This window comes from Eretmochelys imbricata, chromosome 8 (assembly GCF_965152235.1).
Source record: "Eretmochelys imbricata isolate rEreImb1 chromosome 8, rEreImb1.hap1, whole genome shotgun sequence".
NCBI classification, from domain to species: domain Eukaryota; kingdom Metazoa; phylum Chordata; order Testudines; family Cheloniidae; genus Eretmochelys; species Eretmochelys imbricata.
The window spans coordinates 90,134,835-90,153,488 of record NC_135579.1 but is presented as its reverse complement, the minus strand read 5'-3'; the positions used below and the strand labels follow the sequence as shown (position 1 = coordinate 90,153,488).

Sequence of the window (18,654 nt, the reverse complement as noted above, 5' to 3'; positions counted from 1 at the left end):
AGTGTGCGATAGCAAAGTTTCAAATTTATCTTCCCTAAAAAAGTAAAGCTTTACACAGTGTAATTTATAATTAACACACACAAGTGAAGAAAAAAAATCTTTATTAATTTGTATAAAGAGTAACAAAGTGCATATAGATTCTACTCAGGTTCATAAGTAAAGTACAGAAATAAAAGATAATACTGTAAAAATGAATCCTACCTGTTTGGGGTTCAGTAATACTTTAATGTGTAAAGACATTTTTCAGTTATTGCTGACACTAAATAAATGTGCCCTCTAAGCATTTTAATAATCCAGGTTTGGGGGAGACAATATTGCCTAAATTCCAGGGAGAGGATCAGCAAAAGGATGCTAGTTTGAATAATCTACCATCAATAAAAGCTTGCCCAATTCACATGTTATGACTTCAGTACCCTTGATTCAACTTCAAAATCTGTTTATGGTCATAGAACTCAAGCAGACCCAGTCTGGTTAATTGTATATATGATAATTGCATAATTTGGCAGTCTGCATACCAAATTGGGATCCAAAATCTGTTTCTAATGCAATAAGAATACTCATTTAATTTTTGTTCCTCATGTTTTTTTAAACAGGTGTTAATAAATGCAATGGAGTGCAGGACAGAAAAATATCTGGCCCAAAAAAAATAGCTTCCAGGAAAATCCTCATTGTGATGGCACAATCAATCCGCAAAAATATTACTCTAACTTTAAACTTTACAGTCCTTCATTCTTGTACGTCAAAGATAACCTACACATCAATGGAGAATGCAGTTGAGAGAGTGCTTCCCGTGGCTCATTACAGTAATGGCCTGACCTACACATTTTGGGGTGTTTGTTAAGAAAATAAGATTTTTAATTTCCCTTCCTTGTGTCCCCATGCTGCAGCTCTCCTACATATCATAGAATAACTGTAATTGTAACTATAAAAATGGTGTAAAGTACTTAGCTTAGGGGTTTTTTTGTTTTGTTTTAATAAAAGTAAAAAAAGCTGTAGTAAGAAACTGGGTTTCTGCAATGAAATGCAAAATCATAAAAGTTGGTAAATGGTCTTTTTGGAATATTTACATGTGTATATATGCAGCTAAAGATGGCCTTTTTTGCCCAGTCCACTTTTTTTAAAAATCTCCTTACCACTTTCCTAAAAATTAATTTCCTATTTGAAAAGCAGTTTAAATTGCCATGGAAAGTTCTGCTCAATCTTCTGAGTTAGTTATTCAGGAAAATCATGCTAGTTGCAGAACACTTGTTTAATGTGCTTCATCTGTTGACGTGCACTGGGGGCCATCATAAATTCCCTTTCTTGACACAGTTCTTTCCAATTTGGGTTAGTTCAGTATAATCTAAGTGATGGATGGGTTGATCAATGAACCTTTTCTAATCAGTAATACTCTAACAAGAGCAAAGTGCTTAAAGATTTTCTGCTAGGGAATTTAAATATTTTGATCCCCAAAAAAGGAAACCACTGGAAAAGCAAACCCTTAAACACGTATTAGCATAGCCAGACTACAGTAGTTAAAGTAAAAGGACCTGGGTATTTATATCTGACATACATTTAAAGCACTGACCATACAAAAATGCTAATTATAATTTATTTATAAGTGCTTCAAATCCTTGAATAAGATTTTGAAAGGTCGTCCGGTCAGCTGGATTGTATATCCAACATTTCCTCATCAGCTGGTCCACCTAGCAACGAGAAAAAAAAATTTTAAAGGGTGAATTACTGGTAGACTGTTCATTTTCTCAATAAAGGGCCAGCTCCTCAGCTGCTGTGAACCGGAATAGCTCCACTAAAGGCAACAGAGCCATGTGGATTTACACTACCTGATGATCTGAGCCAAAGTGAGCTTCCATTACATTTTTAAATCAAAGGTATTGGTCCATCTGGGGTAAGAGAGAGTGTCAGGCCCATTAGTTATGAGAATAGGGAGAAACAACACCACCACCTTTACTTACAGCATTACAGGCTCTTTGCTGTACATAACGAGTGAGCCGTAAAGTATTAGAGTGTAACATCAGCTTAGTGAATGGGATCACAGGTGCCTCGGGCCAAGTGACTAAAAGCCTGATCCACCTCCCACTAAAATCAATAGGAAGCATCCAAACGACTTCCGTGGGAGTTGGCTCAGGAACTAATCACCAGCGCCTTAAAAGGAAAAGGAGCTGTCCCTTAGCACAAGTGGTAGAGTCCTCTGGTGAATGGGGTGTCTACCCAGGGTTGTGAGTTCAATCCTTGAAGAGGCCATCTAGGGATCTGGGCCAAAAATTGGGGATTGGTCCTGCTTCAAGCAGGGGGTTGGACTAGATGACCTTCTGAGGTCCCTTCTAACCCCAACCTTCTATGAACACAGCCTCAGTGTGGTACACATGCACCGGCTCTATACTTCAGAAATCAAAGGACTATATAACGAATTAGACGGGACTCAGACCTTAAAGAGATTTTTGTTTCTGTGGAGGTGTCAGACTTGGGAATCTCATTAGGAAAATTTTTTTAAACATAATGCTTCAGAAAATTTGAGAAGAAAAGTTTGCTTGTATACATTTGGCTATCAATCTAGTTTATACCTCTTCTGGGGAGTTTGGTGGCCGAGGCAAGCGTTTTCCTTCTCCTAATACACGTACAAGCCGCGTTACTGTCATCTGGCCTTGAGTTGGGCCAATCATTTTCAAAAACTCCTGTAACAAGGAAAAGCCACGTGGATCTTTATTTATAATTCTTGCCAAATGAAATCATAACAGTTGAACTTGACATGAGAAATACTTAATCTCAAAATGAAGACTAATTATAAACCCGTATTCATACCATAGCATGCAGTATTCTCATTTCTTTCCCATCCCATCATGAGAGTACAAGCAGCACAATTTTTTAAACATGGCTTCCTTAATGAGACACCGAACACCCGCGTGTAGATACTCAAATTTGTTCTTAAGCAAAAATGATGGTTTGAGCATCCAGATGCAAGAGTCCATGTTTGAAAAGAGCACTCCGGACCTTTTGTTTCCATAAGCTAGAGAAATTCATTCTACCTCTTCACTGATTTTGAGTAAGCTGTAAGGTAATGATTCAGATGTGTCTTTTTCAACAAAGCTCACATTGCTGTTTTTCAAAAGATATTTATGGGCAGAATTAGTGCTGAATTACAATTCAGTCGCTGATGTTGAAGTAACATTTCCTTTCACAACCACTCACCGCCATTGGACTAGACTCTGCATCACAGTACGTCAGTAGTTCGTACAGCGTCACGCCAAATGACCAGACATCTGAAGCAATGTAAAACTTGCTCTGAAGCAGACATTCTGGAGCATACCTACGGACGTAACATGGCACTGTTAAATTTCAGTAAGTGCTGCCCAAATCACTCAATACATACACTCCTGTTGTAAAAGGTGAAATTGATGGCTTAACCCGCATGCATTTAAAATAAGTTGTCTACAGTATCATTTGTGTGGAATACAGGAACATGTGAGTATATAAAAGGAATTATACACACACACCCACTGAGCTCCTCTCTCTTGTCACAAGGCTTGAGCTGCTACACAAGCAACCAAAATATACCATCCAGGTCAAAACCCTTATGCAGCACATCAGAATAAGAACGGCCATACTGGGTCAGACCAAAGGTCCTTCTAGCCCAGTATCCTGTCTTCCAGCAGAGGCCAATGCCAGGTGCTTCAGAGGGAATGAACAGAACAGGTAATCATCAAGTGATCCATCCCGTCGCCCATTCCCAGCTTCTGCCATATAAGCCAAATAAGATATTAAAAAGAAATATAAAGGGTAATCATTCAATATAAGAGGGGTAGATGGCAATATGGAATTTGTGTGTGTGGTTTAGTTAACTTTGGAAAACATGACTTATCGAAACAGAAAAACAGTTCCAGAAAGCATTCGTCTCCTGGAGCAGGTTAAATGACTACATTACACAGACTATTTAATGAAGCTGAGTTGTAGTATCCCATTACCAAAACACAGGACTGTCGAGATCGTCTTTGACCGTGTAGTACTCCTTATTGGTTTCAATTACTTTGGTGAGGCCAAAGTCCCCAATCTTCACTCTGTTCTCACTTTCAACAAGGACATTTCTTGCTGCTAAATCCCGGTGAACATACTGACGAGAGCCCAAATAATCCATTCCCTGAAGAGGGAGAAAAAGCTGGTTACACTAACGCCCCAAGTGTTCAGGTCCATGTTGCTTTCCCCACCTCCTTTCACAAATCAGCTCCCCAGCTTCTCTTCTACCTCACTCACTATTCACACCATCATCTCTACTCGTGGCTCTTTTTTCTCCCCTCTCCTCCATTTTGTCAGTCTGTCCTCAGCTGCTGCTCCTTCTAAACTCTGCCCTTGGGTGGCCTGATCTGCTTTTCTGGCCTCTGCTCAGTCTCACACCTAGCTGTCTTTCCAGCATCTATTCCACAAAGACCCACTGATTTCAAATTTAGATGCATTTAAAATGGTATCTAATCCCCCAGCCTACTCCACCGTTCTCCCACGCTCACAGCCTGGCTGTCACCTCCCCTCCTCACGTTCCTAACACACTCTTCCACTCCTGCTGTTGTGACATCATTCCACTTGCTCCCTCATTTTCTGTATCAAGTGCACACTCCTTGTCCTAGCTTCCGAGATCCAGCACAGCTCTCCTCTTGCCTACTGCTTGGTTCTTGTTTCCAGCTCTTCTGAGCTCTGCCCATGGTCCCCCTCCTGAATGCTCCCTTTAGTCCTGCCACGTGTACGTTTAGCAACTTTTCACTCCCATCCTCTTTGCTGGAGCTGCCGCCAGCTTTTCTGCGTGCCGACCACCCTTTCCTCCCTCCTTCAAAACCACTGGTTTTCCATGAGCTCACGCTGCAGCGGCTCTCCATACTGGTAACTACGCTATCCCCATTAGGTTTCAGCTGCTGGACACAGGGTAAGAGACGTAAGTAATGCAAACCCCCTAGGAGCAGGGACCTTGTCCATGTACACCACTCCCCCTCCCCCCTTTTCAAGTACTTACAAATTAAACAGACATTGTGCTGCTGAAAGACTCCATTTCCAGGCTTACCTTGCAGATCTGAACTGCATATCTTAGCTGATGTTTCAGAGTGATTTTGCTCTTATTTCGTGGGAGATATTCCTTTAGGCTCCCAGAAGGAAGAAACTCCATTATGAGTTTAATCCCACTTCCTCCTGCAAACACAGTAAGAATGCTCATTTCACCATAGCTTTAACTCCAACATTCATCCTCCCATGCTTGCTCAACAGTTACCACCTTAGTGGCATCTAACATACTGGGGTTTTTTCCTATACTTGGAAGTATTTATATTCATGGCTGTATTGCCCCCAAGGCTCCAATCAGTGTCAGCAACATCCGTGGTGCTGGGTGCTGCATGAATGGGTAAGAAGACAGAGATCCTACTTCACAAGGCAGATAACTGTGGCTCCCAACCAAATACTGACATGTTAAAATAGCGATCATGGTGACAGCTGAAGAATGCAGACATGTTTAATGAGACAGAGCCACACAAAGGATTTAATGTAAATATGACCTTATGGGCACCACAATTGCTTTGATATGAGGAACAGTTATGATTATGTCTGTGCTTCCTTAATAAATGCTCTATTTACCACGGGATTGTAATTGAGCCATAGTTAATTGTCTACACACACATTTTTTGTGAGGGGGCAGCCAGTGTGGCCACTTTAAAGTTCTAAGTGCATAAAAAGGGAAGGGGAGAAACTTCAGAGAGATTTTAACTCCTACACCAAGAAGAAAAAAATCTAAGTTCATATCCAGAGTAAGTTTTTATGCTGAACCTTAGAAGGAAAAATCTTATATTTTTAATCTTCTTCTACTTGAAAATTTACCATCTTCTATGCAAATTCCCTTGTATTTCACAATGTTTTCGTGATAAAGATTCCTCAAGATTTCGATTTCTTTCTTCAGATCAGCGATATGATTCCCACCACTCTCAGGTTTCAGGGACTTTACTGCCACCTGCTCTCCTGTATTATCACCCTCTGGATCGTACCTGCAGAGTTCAACCTTGCCAAAGTGACCCTAATTTTAAAAGAAAAAAGGAAACCATTTTGGACTGTGATCACTAGCCAGATAATGCTTAGTGCAATACTTCAGGCATTTACAATTCAGTTTTTCTCATCATGCTACAGAAAGGGTACATCAAAAAGAGACAGACTGGTGATGCTGCTCCTCTGGGTAACATATTACCAGTGAATTCTGATCACCCTGGGCTAGATTTTGCCCCAAATCCGTGTGTGGAGTGCACCTTCCATGTTTGGCTCTGTCCTTTTTATCCTGAAGGGGTTAGCCTAGATGCCTGTACCCACGCTATCCCTGTCTCTGTGCAGTGGAGGCACCTGTAAATCATCCCCTTCCCCACTCCTCCAGCAGCCCTCCAAGCAATTTGCTTAAAAGTGCACACCACCTCTTCTTCCACAAAGACTCCTCTGCACTGAGAGAATTCCTTGGTTGGCAGGCAGCGGGGGCGCCCAAAGGAGCCATGCTGCCAGGGAGCAGTGTCAGTGAGAGAAGGCTCAGTCATGTCTGCTTCTTCATGTCACAGCCTAAACACGCCACTCTACTTACCTCCCCCAAATCTCGGATTCTTTTCAAAAATCGTTTTTCAAAGAGAGTGGGATCGACCTCTGCGAAAGGCTTCTTCTCAGAGATAATATCAGGATCTAATATGGAAAACAGCATCAACACAGTCCAAGTTCGACAGGGTCCCAGAGTCCCCTTATTCCTTAGGTTTTACTCATATCCAAAGCTCCTGACTCAAGTCTGTCCCTGTTCGCCGTGCACACTTCTTCCCTCCTCCTTGCTGAATGCTAGAAGATTCCTCCCTCCCCTCACTGATTGTTTGCCCACCTCCTGCTCTGCTGCTTGTCTCAATGCCTAGCTCTGCTAAGCTGCTGGGTCCTTGTGAGTTCTTCTCCAAGATTCAGATTTAGACTTAGTTGCCCCATCTACAAAAGGGGATGAGTATTTTGGGTAGCCCCACATCTCCCTTCCAGAGATGAAATAAGGATTAGTTGTTCAGTGTTTGACAGAGCACTTGGAACATGAAAAGTGCTAATTAACAGAATAAGGACTAAGTAAGTGGCTTATTCAGTATTGGGGGCAGAGAAGTCCAAAGTAACGTCAAGTTTCCTTTGAAAACATGATGCCCTTTAGCAACCTGGATCAGATCCACAGTTTTCTGTACTTACAACTGTGCCCTGATTAAGATTCCCAAATGACTATAGCCATAGCCTCTAGACTCTAGCCATAGCCATGGGCCCACATAGCTTGACATACACAATATCAAAACTGGCTGCAATTATTTCAGCTCAGCTTGACTTAACCCACACGCAACATAGAAATTACATAGTCTTTCCACATACCCATAGACATGTTTTATTCCCATTGTTTCAATGATATAAAACTCACACCCTCAACAGTTTTACACATAGAATTTCTGCTACCAGTATGTGTTGTCATGGTAAATCTTTGCTAGTACATGAAGTTACACTAAAGTATCCCAACTTAGCTAAATAAATCAACCTTCCTTTAATAGCAAACTAAGAAGCAAAATAATTTCTTACTTTGTTCTTCCACTTTATTGATGTCTCTCATAATTGCTCTGAAAAATGGTCTCTGATTGGGATCATAGTGCATACACTGCTTCATCAGATCAGCTAGTTCCTTGCAGGATGGTGTTACCAACATGAAGTGCCCTTCGTAGAACCTCTCCTTCTGTACAACAAGACAGAAAACCCAGCATGGATTGTAGACCTTATATTACAGACACATACTTTAACTCCAGAGCTATCGTTAGACACTTTCCATTACAAATCTGACTTTGATCTTTCTCCCACCCCAGCTTCCACAAAACAGTTCCTTTTCACCAGAAACTCTGCACAGGTGTCTCCTTCCAGGGGAGACTAGTTTCTGTATAGTCTGGGATAGCTCAGAGCAGCCATTTCTGAGAAGGGTTTGGTGTATATCTCCTTTTTGCCACTGCATCCCTCACAAAAAGCGTTGTCTAGGAACTTAAGGATTTGCTGCCCCCATGATGTATTGGTTAGAAGGTGCATTTTAGGGAGGGGAAAGGAGGATGGTGGAACACGCTGTTGTCAGGGCAGCAAATTCCTTTCAGTAGCTCAGCTCTTCTGCTGAGCTACCTGTTCCTCTCAGGCAGTGGCTAAGGGACCCAGATACGTTCCTTCAACAGTTTAGTAGTTGTTGTGCAGGCTAGAAACTGAAGAGCCTCTTATTTAGAAGAGCAGAACTTCAAGGGAGAAGAATCCCAAATGGAATCTTAGCTGCAGGGATCCCAGCAGTGGTGAGGGAGAACATGGCTTTGGTTTGATTAAAGAATATTAGTGCAACAGAGAAGGATGTGGGAGTCCCAGGCTTGCAGGAGAGGAAGGGGGCAGGGCAGAGGGTGCGACAGGTCTTAACATCTGACAGGGAGGAATGGGGAAAGGAAGTAGGGAGTGGGTCAGCCAGGCACTGGGGGAGGATGGAAGAAAGAAAGGAGAAATCCCAGCATGAAAGAGAGGATGCGATGAAATAACTAAAAAAGAGCCACTGTGGCTTAACAACCATGTAAAAGAAGCAGTGAAAGATAAAACGGCATCTTTTAAAAAGTGGAAGTCAAATCCTAGTGAGGTAAATAGAGAGGAGCATAAACACTGCCAAATTAAATGTAAAAACGTAATAAGAAAAGCCAAAAAGGAGTTTGAAGAACAGCTAGCCAAAAACTCAAAAGGTAATAACAAAATGTTTTTTAAGTACATCAGAAACAGGAAGCCTGCTAAACAACCAGTGGGGGCCCTGGATGATCGAGATACAAAAGGAGCACTTCAAGACGATGAAGTCATCGCAGAGAAACTAAATGAATTCTTTGCTTCAGTCTTCATGGCTGAGGATGTCAGGGAGATTCCCAACCCTTTTGTAGGTGACAAATCTGAGGCATTGTCACAGATTGAAGTGACACTGGAGGAGGTTTTGGAATTAACTGAGAAACTTAACAAAAAACATGTCACCAGGACCAGATGGCATTCACCAAGAGTTCTGAAAGAACTCAAATGTGAAATTGCGGAACTATTAACTATGGTTTGTAACCTGTCCTTTAAATCAGCTTCTGTACCCAATGACTGGAAGATAGCTAATGTAACGCCAATATTTAAGAAGGGCTCTAGAAGTGATCCTGGCAATTACAGACCGGTAAGGCTAACATCAGTACCAGGCAAATTACTATTGTTTCAACTAAAGAATAAAATTGTCAGACACATAGAAGAACATAAATTGTTGGGCAAAAGTCAACATGGTTTCTGTAAAGGGAGATCATGTCTTACTAATCTATTAGAGTTCTTTGAGGGAGTCAACAAACATGTGGACAAGGGGGATCTAGTGGACATAGTGTACTTAGATTTCCAGAAAGCCTTTGACAAGATCCCTCACCAAAGGCTCTTATGTAAATTAAGTTGTCATGGGATAAGAGGGAAGATCCTTTAATGGATGGAGAACTGGTTAAAAGACAGGGAACAAAGGGTAGGAATAAATGGTAAATTTTCAGAATGGAGAGGGGTAACTAGTGGTGTTCCCCAAGGGTCAGTCCTAGGACCAATCCTATTCAAAAGTGATCGGGAGAAGGGGTAAACAGTGAGGTGGAAAAGTTTGCAGATGATACTAAACTGCTCCAGATAGTTAAGACCAAAGTAGACTGTGAAGAACTTCAAAAAGATCTCACAAAACTAAGTGATTGGGCAACAAAATGGCAAATGAAATTTAATGTGGATAAATGTGAAGTAATGCACATTGGAAAAAATAACCCCAACTATACATACAGTATGATGAGGGCTAATTTAGCTACAACAAATCAGGAGAAAGATCTTGGAATCATCGTGGATAGTTCTCTGAAGATGACCACACAGTGTGCAGCAGCAGTCAAAAAAGCAAACGGGATGTTAGGAATCGTTAAAAAAGGGATAGAGAATAAGACGGAGAATATTTTATTGCCCTTCTATAAATCCATGGTACGCCCACATCTTGAATACTGCATACAGATGTGGTCCCCTCATCTCAAAAAAGATATACTGGCATTAGAAAAGGTTCAGAAAAGGGCAACTAAAATGATTAAGGGTTTGGAATGGGTCCCATATGAGGAGAGATTAAAGAGGCTAGGACTTTTCAGCTTGGAAAAGAGGAGACTAAGGGGGGATATGATAGAGGGCTATAAAATCATGTGTGGTGTGGAGAAAGTGAGTAAGAAAAAGTTATTTACTTGTTCCTATAATATAAGAACTAGGGGCAACCAAATGAAATTAAAGGGCAGCAGGTTTAAAACAAATAAAAGGAAGTTCTTCTGCACTCAGTGCACAGTCAACCTGTGGAACTCCTTGCCTGAGGAGGTTGTGAAGGCTAGGACAACAACAGGGTTTAAAAGAGAACTGTATAAATTCATGGAGGTTAAGTCCATTATTGGCTATTAGCCAAGATGGATAAGGAATGGTGTCCCTAACCTTCGTTTGTCAGAGGGTGGAGATGGACGGCAGGAGAGAGATCACTTGATTATTACCTGTTAGGTTCACTCCGTCTGGGGCATCTGGCATTGGCCACTGTCAGTAGACAGGATACTGGGCTGGATGGACCTTTGGTCTGACCCAGTATGGCCATTCTTATGTTCTTAAGAGAGCCCAGCATGGCATTGTTTTGGGAAGGGAATCCTGTCTACCTATGTCTACCTATGTGAATGTTTCAGACTACAGGAAGCCAGTGTTATTGGAAGCGCTCTGAGACTGCACGGATGAATGGCTAGGAGTAATGAGGGGGGCTGTGTCTTAATTAACATGGGAGAGTCAGTGATTCTAAGAGCTACGAACTGCAGTCATCTAGTCAGAAAATAAGCTGAGTTAGTCCAATAACATCCAGACACAGAGGTGACAGTCTATTGATCATAAGTGGTCTTTTTTTTGGGTGTGTGTGAGTGTCTTGGGAGTGGTTTAAGGGAACAGTTAGCAAATAAATGAAACCTGTGAAAATCAGAATGGAGGGAGGGCTTTCCATCCGGCACTGTCAGTGCAGTACTTTCCTCTGCTGGTGCTGGCTAGATGCCCTTTTCTCCCACTCATTCAGTGTGCTGGCTGGATCTTGCCCTCCAGAGGTAACTAAATTTCACTGAATCTTTGTCAAGTGCTTTGGGATACATAGTGTGATTTAAATGTCATATGTGCAACCCTTTGGTGCAGGTGCCTCAAAAGCTCCTGCATTAGTGCTAATCACTTATTACACTGGGTTAAGAAATCCCACCCTCAAAAAGCTGACACAGGGTCAGTAGTCAAGCATTAGTTATTTATCTTTGTTGTCAGGCAAAGCCCAATTCCTAGTTCAGACCTGCAGTATTCTAAGCAGCAGCATCCTCCTTAGCAAACCCACCTGTACTGAATTTTCACATGGGATTTAAATAGCTGGTTGAACAGAAAATATTAAACTACTATCAAGTCTAGTATGGAAACAATAAGTGCCAAAGATGATGCATTTCACACAGCAAGGTAAGACTTATGAAACAGACTTTTACCTCTGCTAATGTCTTATCTTTCAGGGGTGCTTCTCCATTATAGCAGATTTCCCACAGTGTTGTGCCAAAACTCCACTTGTCTGCTGCAACACTTAAATTTTTTGAATCTTCAACACATTCAGGTGCAATCCAAGGGATTCGTTCGACACATTCTTAGATAAAAGACAGTTTACATGATCTGGAGTTAATATCAACTAAGGGCTAGAAAAACTGCCAAGTTATTCAGCATTCTATTGCACTACAGCAATTTAACAAATAACTAGTTACACGTATCGGATGTGCCCTGAGCCCTTCATAAAACTGGGGTTCCTCTTACATTAGCTCATTAAACCCAATGTTGCTTTTTTACATCTTGTATGTGTGTGTGTGCGCACAGAATGACAAAGGTAACCAAATACACTGAATGTAAGCAACATACCACTTTATTATGTGTATCCACAAAACTATAACTCAAAGCTGTACAGAATGGAAGAGAGAGATACCAGGCTGTCAACCGGAAGGAACTATCTGGTAAAACAACATTTTCTCTCTTCCTTCCCAACCGCAGTAAAATGAATAATCTGATTTTATACGGTACCTTGTCTGGATAGCACCATTATTGGAATTCCTGGGTCACTCAGTTTAATGAAAGGACCATATTCATGGTCAATTCCCTCTCTTGCTAATAAAATGTTTTTCGTGCACACATTTCCATGTACTAACTCTTTATCCTCCTGTATTTAAAAGAGGGTTACAATAAATACAATGATGCAGCCATGCGATGCAAATACCTTTGCTTACATAGCTCAAGAGAGAGATGTAAAGTATCCAGTCTGAGCTCCAACAAGTAGCTTGGGAGAAATGCTCCTGGAGCGGAGGGGCGGGGGGGGGACGGGACTGCACACTTATATGCCACTTTCACCCACAGATCTCAATGCACTATATAAAAATGGGCAAGAATCATCATCCCTCTTTCATAAGGGATGTAAATGAAGGACAGCGGCATTAAGTGACTTGCCTGAAGTCATACAATGGCAGAGATGGGCACTGTATTAGATTTGACATTAAATAGGCACCCATCTGCTACTCTAGGAGCCTTGGACATTATTTGAAATAATATAATAAAATCAACAAGGAGGTCTGACTTCCACCCCACCCCAGACCACAGATGTTCCTGTGTGTTCTATTGAACAATACCCAGAAAAAGGATTTTCACTGGCAGCTATTGCACACTAATTTTGCGATTTAGACCAAAAAAACCCTACAGGCAGTACTTTTCCGCACTAGCATGCTGCCTACTTACCAAGTAGCTTAATGCACTTGCCAGCTGTTTGGCTACTTTGAATTTCCAAGGAGTTGTGAGAACATCACTTTTCCGGTGCATAAAGAGATCCAGTGGCCCAAATTCAACAAACTCTTCAACCATGATATCTACAAAAATAGAGTCATGCCTTCAGTATGTAGCAACAGTATTATGTCTGAAATAATCCAAAGGGCATAACTGGGTCTTTCATGGAGAGCTACATTTTTGGCGCATCTGCACCATACCACTGTGTCTGTACTAATGCTTTAAATCAGAAGTGAATTCACTGCTTATGAAGGATCCAGATTAACAAAGGGTTCCACTGGCCACATAATAGGTACAGTATATGCACTGGCCCCCTCCTCAACCCTGACCTGGGAGGTAACCTCTACTGGAAGGCAAAACTCCAACGAGTGGGAAGTCAATACCTTGCCTGGTCTCCTGACCCAAGGAAACCATTCTTATAAACACTGTCTGAAGATAAGTGGCATTAGGAGGGGAAACTCTGATATGACACACAGCTGAAGGAAAGGCTCCTCATTCCAATTCTACCACCACTTTGATTATTTATTATTTGTACTGCAGTAGCACCTCAGGCTTGCAGTCATGGACTAGGACCTGTTGTGCTAGGCGCTGAACAAAAAGACCTACCCTTCCCTTAACGGCTTATGTCTTCACTTCGTAAGAGCCACATTGACAAATTTTAAATGAACTCACTTTCTACATCGCGAACACAGACCCCGTGAAGGAAGACGATGTGTTTGTGGGAAATTTGCCTCATCATGCTTGCTGTCTCAAAAAACGCCTGTTAGAAAGTGAAATAGTAAAAGTAAATACCAGCATTTCAGTGGCTATCCTAAAGTAAGGCATGTAAGGAAACAACTGAATGTGACATAACAATATTATAAAGTTCAGGAAAGACCAATGTGACTCCTGTTACATGCAGGATCAACAACACATTAAAGTGCTACATAAACACCACTGCAGAGAAGGTGCAATAGAAGTGCTGTTGTTTAAACTTTATATACCATGCCAACTCTTTAGCCAAGGTTTTCAAAGCATCTTATCAACATTAAGCCTCGCCATCCTCCTGTATAGTAGCAGCTCCTCTTCACAAGGAGTAAACTGAGGCACAGAGAGGTTAAGTGACTTACATGCGGCTATATGGTGTATCAGTGTCAGAGGTACTGATAGACTCTAGCATCCTGACTCCAAGCCTACTGCATGCAGGACCAGGGCGTAATCTAGTAGTTACAACAAGTGCTTATCCCTGTGTATAGCCCACTGAACTCAGGGACTGCTGACTTCAGAAGTTACTTGCATGTGGGATCAGGGCCTGGATTTGTGACTCATCTGAAAAAACTGACTCCTGACTAAGTTAGATTGATCTTGTCAGGTGCATGAGTATTGCCAGGGAATGTTAGGTAGCATCTTGCATGCAAAATGCTAGCCTTAACTTTTCAACTTCCTCAGTTTTGTATGAAAACTAATGTTATTTAAATAATGAACATCTGAACATGAATAAGGTGGCATTGGCTACTTGTTTGTATACTATGAACTGAAAAGAGAAAGAACTTGCCAAAGAAATGTCTCTATGACTGGGGTCCAAGACTTTGAGGAGGACTTTCTTCTCTTTTTCATCCTGGTACCCTTCAGTCTCATCTTCCTTATAATTAAGAATCCCAGAGTAAATCTGTGTTCTTGTTCCTCTTCCAAGGTGTTCATCCTAAAACATAATGTATAACCGGCATTTTCAAAACAAGGCATCAAAGAAACCGGTGTAGAGCTACAAAAATACTTAATACAAGTCCTTGCAACCACTCAAAATTCCCTATTCCACTTGCTTTAGTAATTTTCATATTTCACCATCAGCAGTCTATCACCAAAGAGAAACTAGTAACATTTTACAGTAAGTGCCAGCTCATTATTTCTCCTTTTGGTATTCTCTGAAAATGGTATTTTTTATCATGCTGAACTCATTTAGTATTAATAGGATGTCAGATAGTAGAGTTACATTAATACCAAACAAGTCCAGCATGATTTAATGTTATTAGAATGAATGTCAAATGAATTAATGATGACTGGCCTCTTATTTACAACAGGATGACATTGATGTGTTACTTTAAAGTGTTACCAAAAAAATTACAGCAAGTAGTATTTCAATGGAACTCACTGTCAGGGATATTAGAAAAAACAAATGACATTTCCCCTCAAATTAACAGAGGATTCTCCTTGGTTCTTTTGCAGGGAGTATGTATGTATGTGCTGATTATTAACCTATATATATAAAGAAGTGAGTCTCAGAGCCCAGGTCAACAGAGCGCAAACACCGTGAGCCCAAATATATGGCTACAAACAGCACTGCAGATGTTCCTTCTCCAGCGGGAGTCCAGGCAGGAACAACTACACTGCTACAGTAACTCCTCACTTAACGTTGTCCTGGTTAATGTTGTTACATTGCTGATCAATTAGGGAACATGCTCATTTAAAGTTGCGCAATGCTCCCTTATAACGTTGTTTGGCAGCCATTTGCTTTGTCCACTGCTTGCAGAAAGAGCAGCCCGTTGGAGCTAGTTGGTGGGGCTTGGAACCAGGGTGGACCGGCAGCACCCTATCAGCTCCCCTAAGTTCCCTGTGCGGCAGCTGCCCTGCAGGCTATCAATTGCCAGGCAGTTCAGCTGTCCCTCCCCACACTGCCATGTGCTGCTCCTGCCCTCTGCCTTGGAGCTACTCCCAGGAGCCTCCTGCTTGCTGTGCGTGGGGGGGAGGGGGAGAAAGAAAAAGAGAAGAGTGGTGCTAATGTCAGCATGTCCCCCGCTCCTGCCCCCCATCTCACAGAGCAGTCGGGGAGGGGGGGACGACACACAGGGCTCAGGACGGAGGGAGCTTGCTGGCAGGAGCTGCTGTCTCTACTTGCTGATCTACTTAAAAGGGCAATGTACTTAGAGAGGCGTCAGCGTACTTAAAGGGGCAATGCACCTCTATCTCTTTCACACACAGGGTGTGTGTCTCAGTCTCTCTCTGCCATGCTGTCTCCCCTCCCTCCATTTGTGCTGCCTTGTAGAGTGTCAGGCTACATTAACAATGTGTAAATTCTTGAGGGCTCAGCTGAGTGCTAGTTCATCGTTTAGCAGTAAGGCATTTCCTGGGAAATATCCCACCCTCTTCCACCCTCTGACTTCATCACCTCAACCAAGCTTCACAATCATCATTGCTGTGTACAGTATTAAATTATTTGTTTAAAAACTTATACTGTATGTGTGTGTGCGTGCGCGTGTATATATATAAAATATAGTCTTTTGTCTGGCGAAAAAACTTTCCCTGAAACCTAACTCCTGCTATTTACATTAATTCTTATGGGAAATTTGGATTCGCTTAACATCGTTTCACTTAAAGTAGAATTTTTCAGGACCGTAACTACAACATTAAGTGAGGAGTTACTGTATTTGTTGACCCAAGCTCTGACACTTGCTGCTGCAGGGTTTTTTTGGTAGTATAGACATAGCTTTATAGTCACTTAAATCCCATTGACTTTCAGACAGACATATGCTCCTAAATCCCTCAGTCACTTCTGAAAAGGGGGACTTAAGCTCCTAAATCACTTAGGTTCCTCATTTCCTACTGGGCAAGATCTCAGTCTTCAGTAAAGTTTTTCTCTACTGAATCAAGCCTTTAAAAATATAAGACCTTTACAAAACAAAGTGGGTTAGGGTGTATGGGTGATAAAATTAAGATTCCCAAAACCAGCCTAGGAAATGTGTTTTTCCTTCCTGATGGAAAAACATGTACATGGGGTACTTCCTTCCTGCTATGCAAGTGCATATAACCCATCATTGCTAAAACACTTGAGTTCACATTGGGTGGCTTAATAGCTCTTTTAAAGTAATAATGATTTTTTTAAAGCCTCTTTTGGGGGAGGGGAGACTATCATTGTTGAGATTTCATGTTATGAAGGCTGTTCGTTCTCGTTTGGTTATACTAGGCAATTGAAAAGATCAGCAAAGCAAATTGATATTCAGCAGCTACTTACCTGCTTAACTTCTTCTTTAAGAATTCGATGAAAACTCAATTGACCTAGAGGGCAAACCGGATGCCATTCCTGGCCTTTCTTTGTTGCCACTAACAAGTTAGAGATTTCTGGAAAGAGAGAAAACACACTTTGCTGTAGTTGATTTTTTAATCATAAATTAGCAACTCCTTACTTCTAATAGTTCATCCAATAATGGAGTTTTATCTTCCATACGCTAACTGCAAGCTAATATTCCAAGATAGTTTAAGGGAAAAACCATAAAATGTGATTATCTGGTCAGATAACTTCTCCTAGCATCTAACTATCATTTGGAAGAAAATCCAATAAAACACCCATTTTTTAATCTCCCCATTGTAACATTAGCGAGTGGTGCTCTGTACAGCACCACAAAAATTGCCAGTACTTACCGCACTGAAAAATATACAGGACACAAACGCACCTCTTAAGCACTGGCCTGCTTTGGGGTTACTGCAACTCCACAATGCCTCAAGCAGAGTGCTGGAAAGCAATGTACACAGGGTTTCCTGGTGCTCCCTGCATGCCCTCTGGGCCACCCATCAAGTGGGTATAACCTGCACACCATTCTGAGGGCAGCCAGATCAGCTGGCCTGTGTGGAGATGGTAAGAAAGCCCTTCTCCTTTCCAATCAGAATTGCTTGCACTTCAGGGGGTGCTAGCAGTCCCAGTGCCCAGAGTGCAAAAACTATCACTTCACCTTGGAAGTGGGTGGAGGGGCTCAGAATAAAGGCTCAGTGCATCCTCACCCTCCCTTGTGTATCTGTACAGAGAAAATCTACAATCCGATCCATAAATTGCACATACATATTTGGTTGTCTTGCGTGCTACAGCAGCAGTTAGTTAAAGGTATGCAAGTACAAAACACTGTTTGGGCTTCAGATGCATGTGTGTCCTTTCTCTTTGCCATTACAGGGAGTAGAACATGTCTCTCAAGATTATGACTCTTCATACTTATAATACCTTAGGAAGGTTATACAGAGCTAAGACTGAAAAATTCTTTTCATTTCACACCAAAATTTCTTTACAAACCTCAGATTTTTTTTTTTATTTTTAAAAAGGCAAACTGGAAGGGTAGAAACAGAACAGTGAACCTTCAGGACCTTGCAACAAGAGTCCCCATCAAGGTCCAAAGACAAATTTACACCCACTTAAACAGATGCAATTCTGATGAAGTCAGTGGGGGTCTTGGGTGAGCAGGAGATACAAGTTTACCCTCCTATAATATTATAATTACTACAACTGCAGAAAGTATCTCAAGAATTTAGGCTGTTTAAAGTGTAATTGCATTAATCCCTCAGTGCTCCAGACAATTAATATTGTTACTTTAGTTCAGGGGTGGCCAGGCTGTGGCTCCGGAGCCACCTGCGGCTCTTCAGAAGTGACTATGCGGCTCCTTGCACAGGCACCGACTCTGGGGCTGTAGCTACAGGCGCCAACTTTCCAATGTGCCGGGGGGTGCTCACTGCTCAACCCCTGGCTCTGCACAGGCCCTGCCCCCACGCCACCCCTTCCCGCCCCCTCCCCATAGCCTTCATGCCCTTGCTCCACCCCCCAGCCTCCGGCATGTCACAAAACAGCTGATCAGGAAGTGTGGGGATGGAGGGGGAGGTGCTGATCAGCAGGACCGCTGGTGGGTGGGAGGCGCTGTGAGCGGGGCAGGGAAGGGAGCTGCTGACGTATTACTGTAGCTCTTCGGCAAAGCACATTGGTAAATTCTGACTCCTTCTCAGGCTCAGGTTGGCCACCCCTGGCTTTAGTTT

The 18,654-nt window shown here is 42.0% G+C and overlaps 1 protein-coding gene across 3 annotated transcripts in view; it reads right to left on the bottom strand.

Moving 5' to 3' along the window:
* Positions 1-84: 84 nt before the first annotated feature.
* Positions 85-18,654, bottom strand: part of JAK1 (Janus kinase 1) — a 105,161-nt gene continuing 86,591 nt past the window's right edge. For all 3 annotated transcript variants that reach the window (XM_077825216.1, XM_077825217.1, XM_077825218.1), the window contains 14 exons: positions 16,877-16,983; positions 14,426-14,572; positions 13,564-13,651; positions 12,847-12,974; positions 12,142-12,277; positions 11,565-11,716; positions 7,585-7,735; positions 6,587-6,681; positions 5,848-6,040; positions 5,045-5,169; positions 3,963-4,135; positions 3,190-3,307; positions 2,565-2,675; positions 85-1,685 (listed from right to left, as the gene is read on the bottom strand). In XM_077825216.1, coding sequence (XP_077681342.1) covers positions 1,584-1,685; positions 2,565-2,675; positions 3,190-3,307; positions 3,963-4,135; positions 5,045-5,169; positions 5,848-6,040; positions 6,587-6,681; positions 7,585-7,735; positions 11,565-11,716; positions 12,142-12,277; positions 12,847-12,974; positions 13,564-13,651; positions 14,426-14,572; positions 16,877-16,983 — 1,826 coding nt within the window. In that variant the 3' untranslated portion in view covers positions 85-1,583. The remainder of the gene's footprint in view (positions 1,686-2,564; positions 2,676-3,189; positions 3,308-3,962; positions 4,136-5,044; positions 5,170-5,847; positions 6,041-6,586; positions 6,682-7,584; positions 7,736-11,564; positions 11,717-12,141; positions 12,278-12,846; positions 12,975-13,563; positions 13,652-14,425; positions 14,573-16,876; positions 16,984-18,654) is intronic.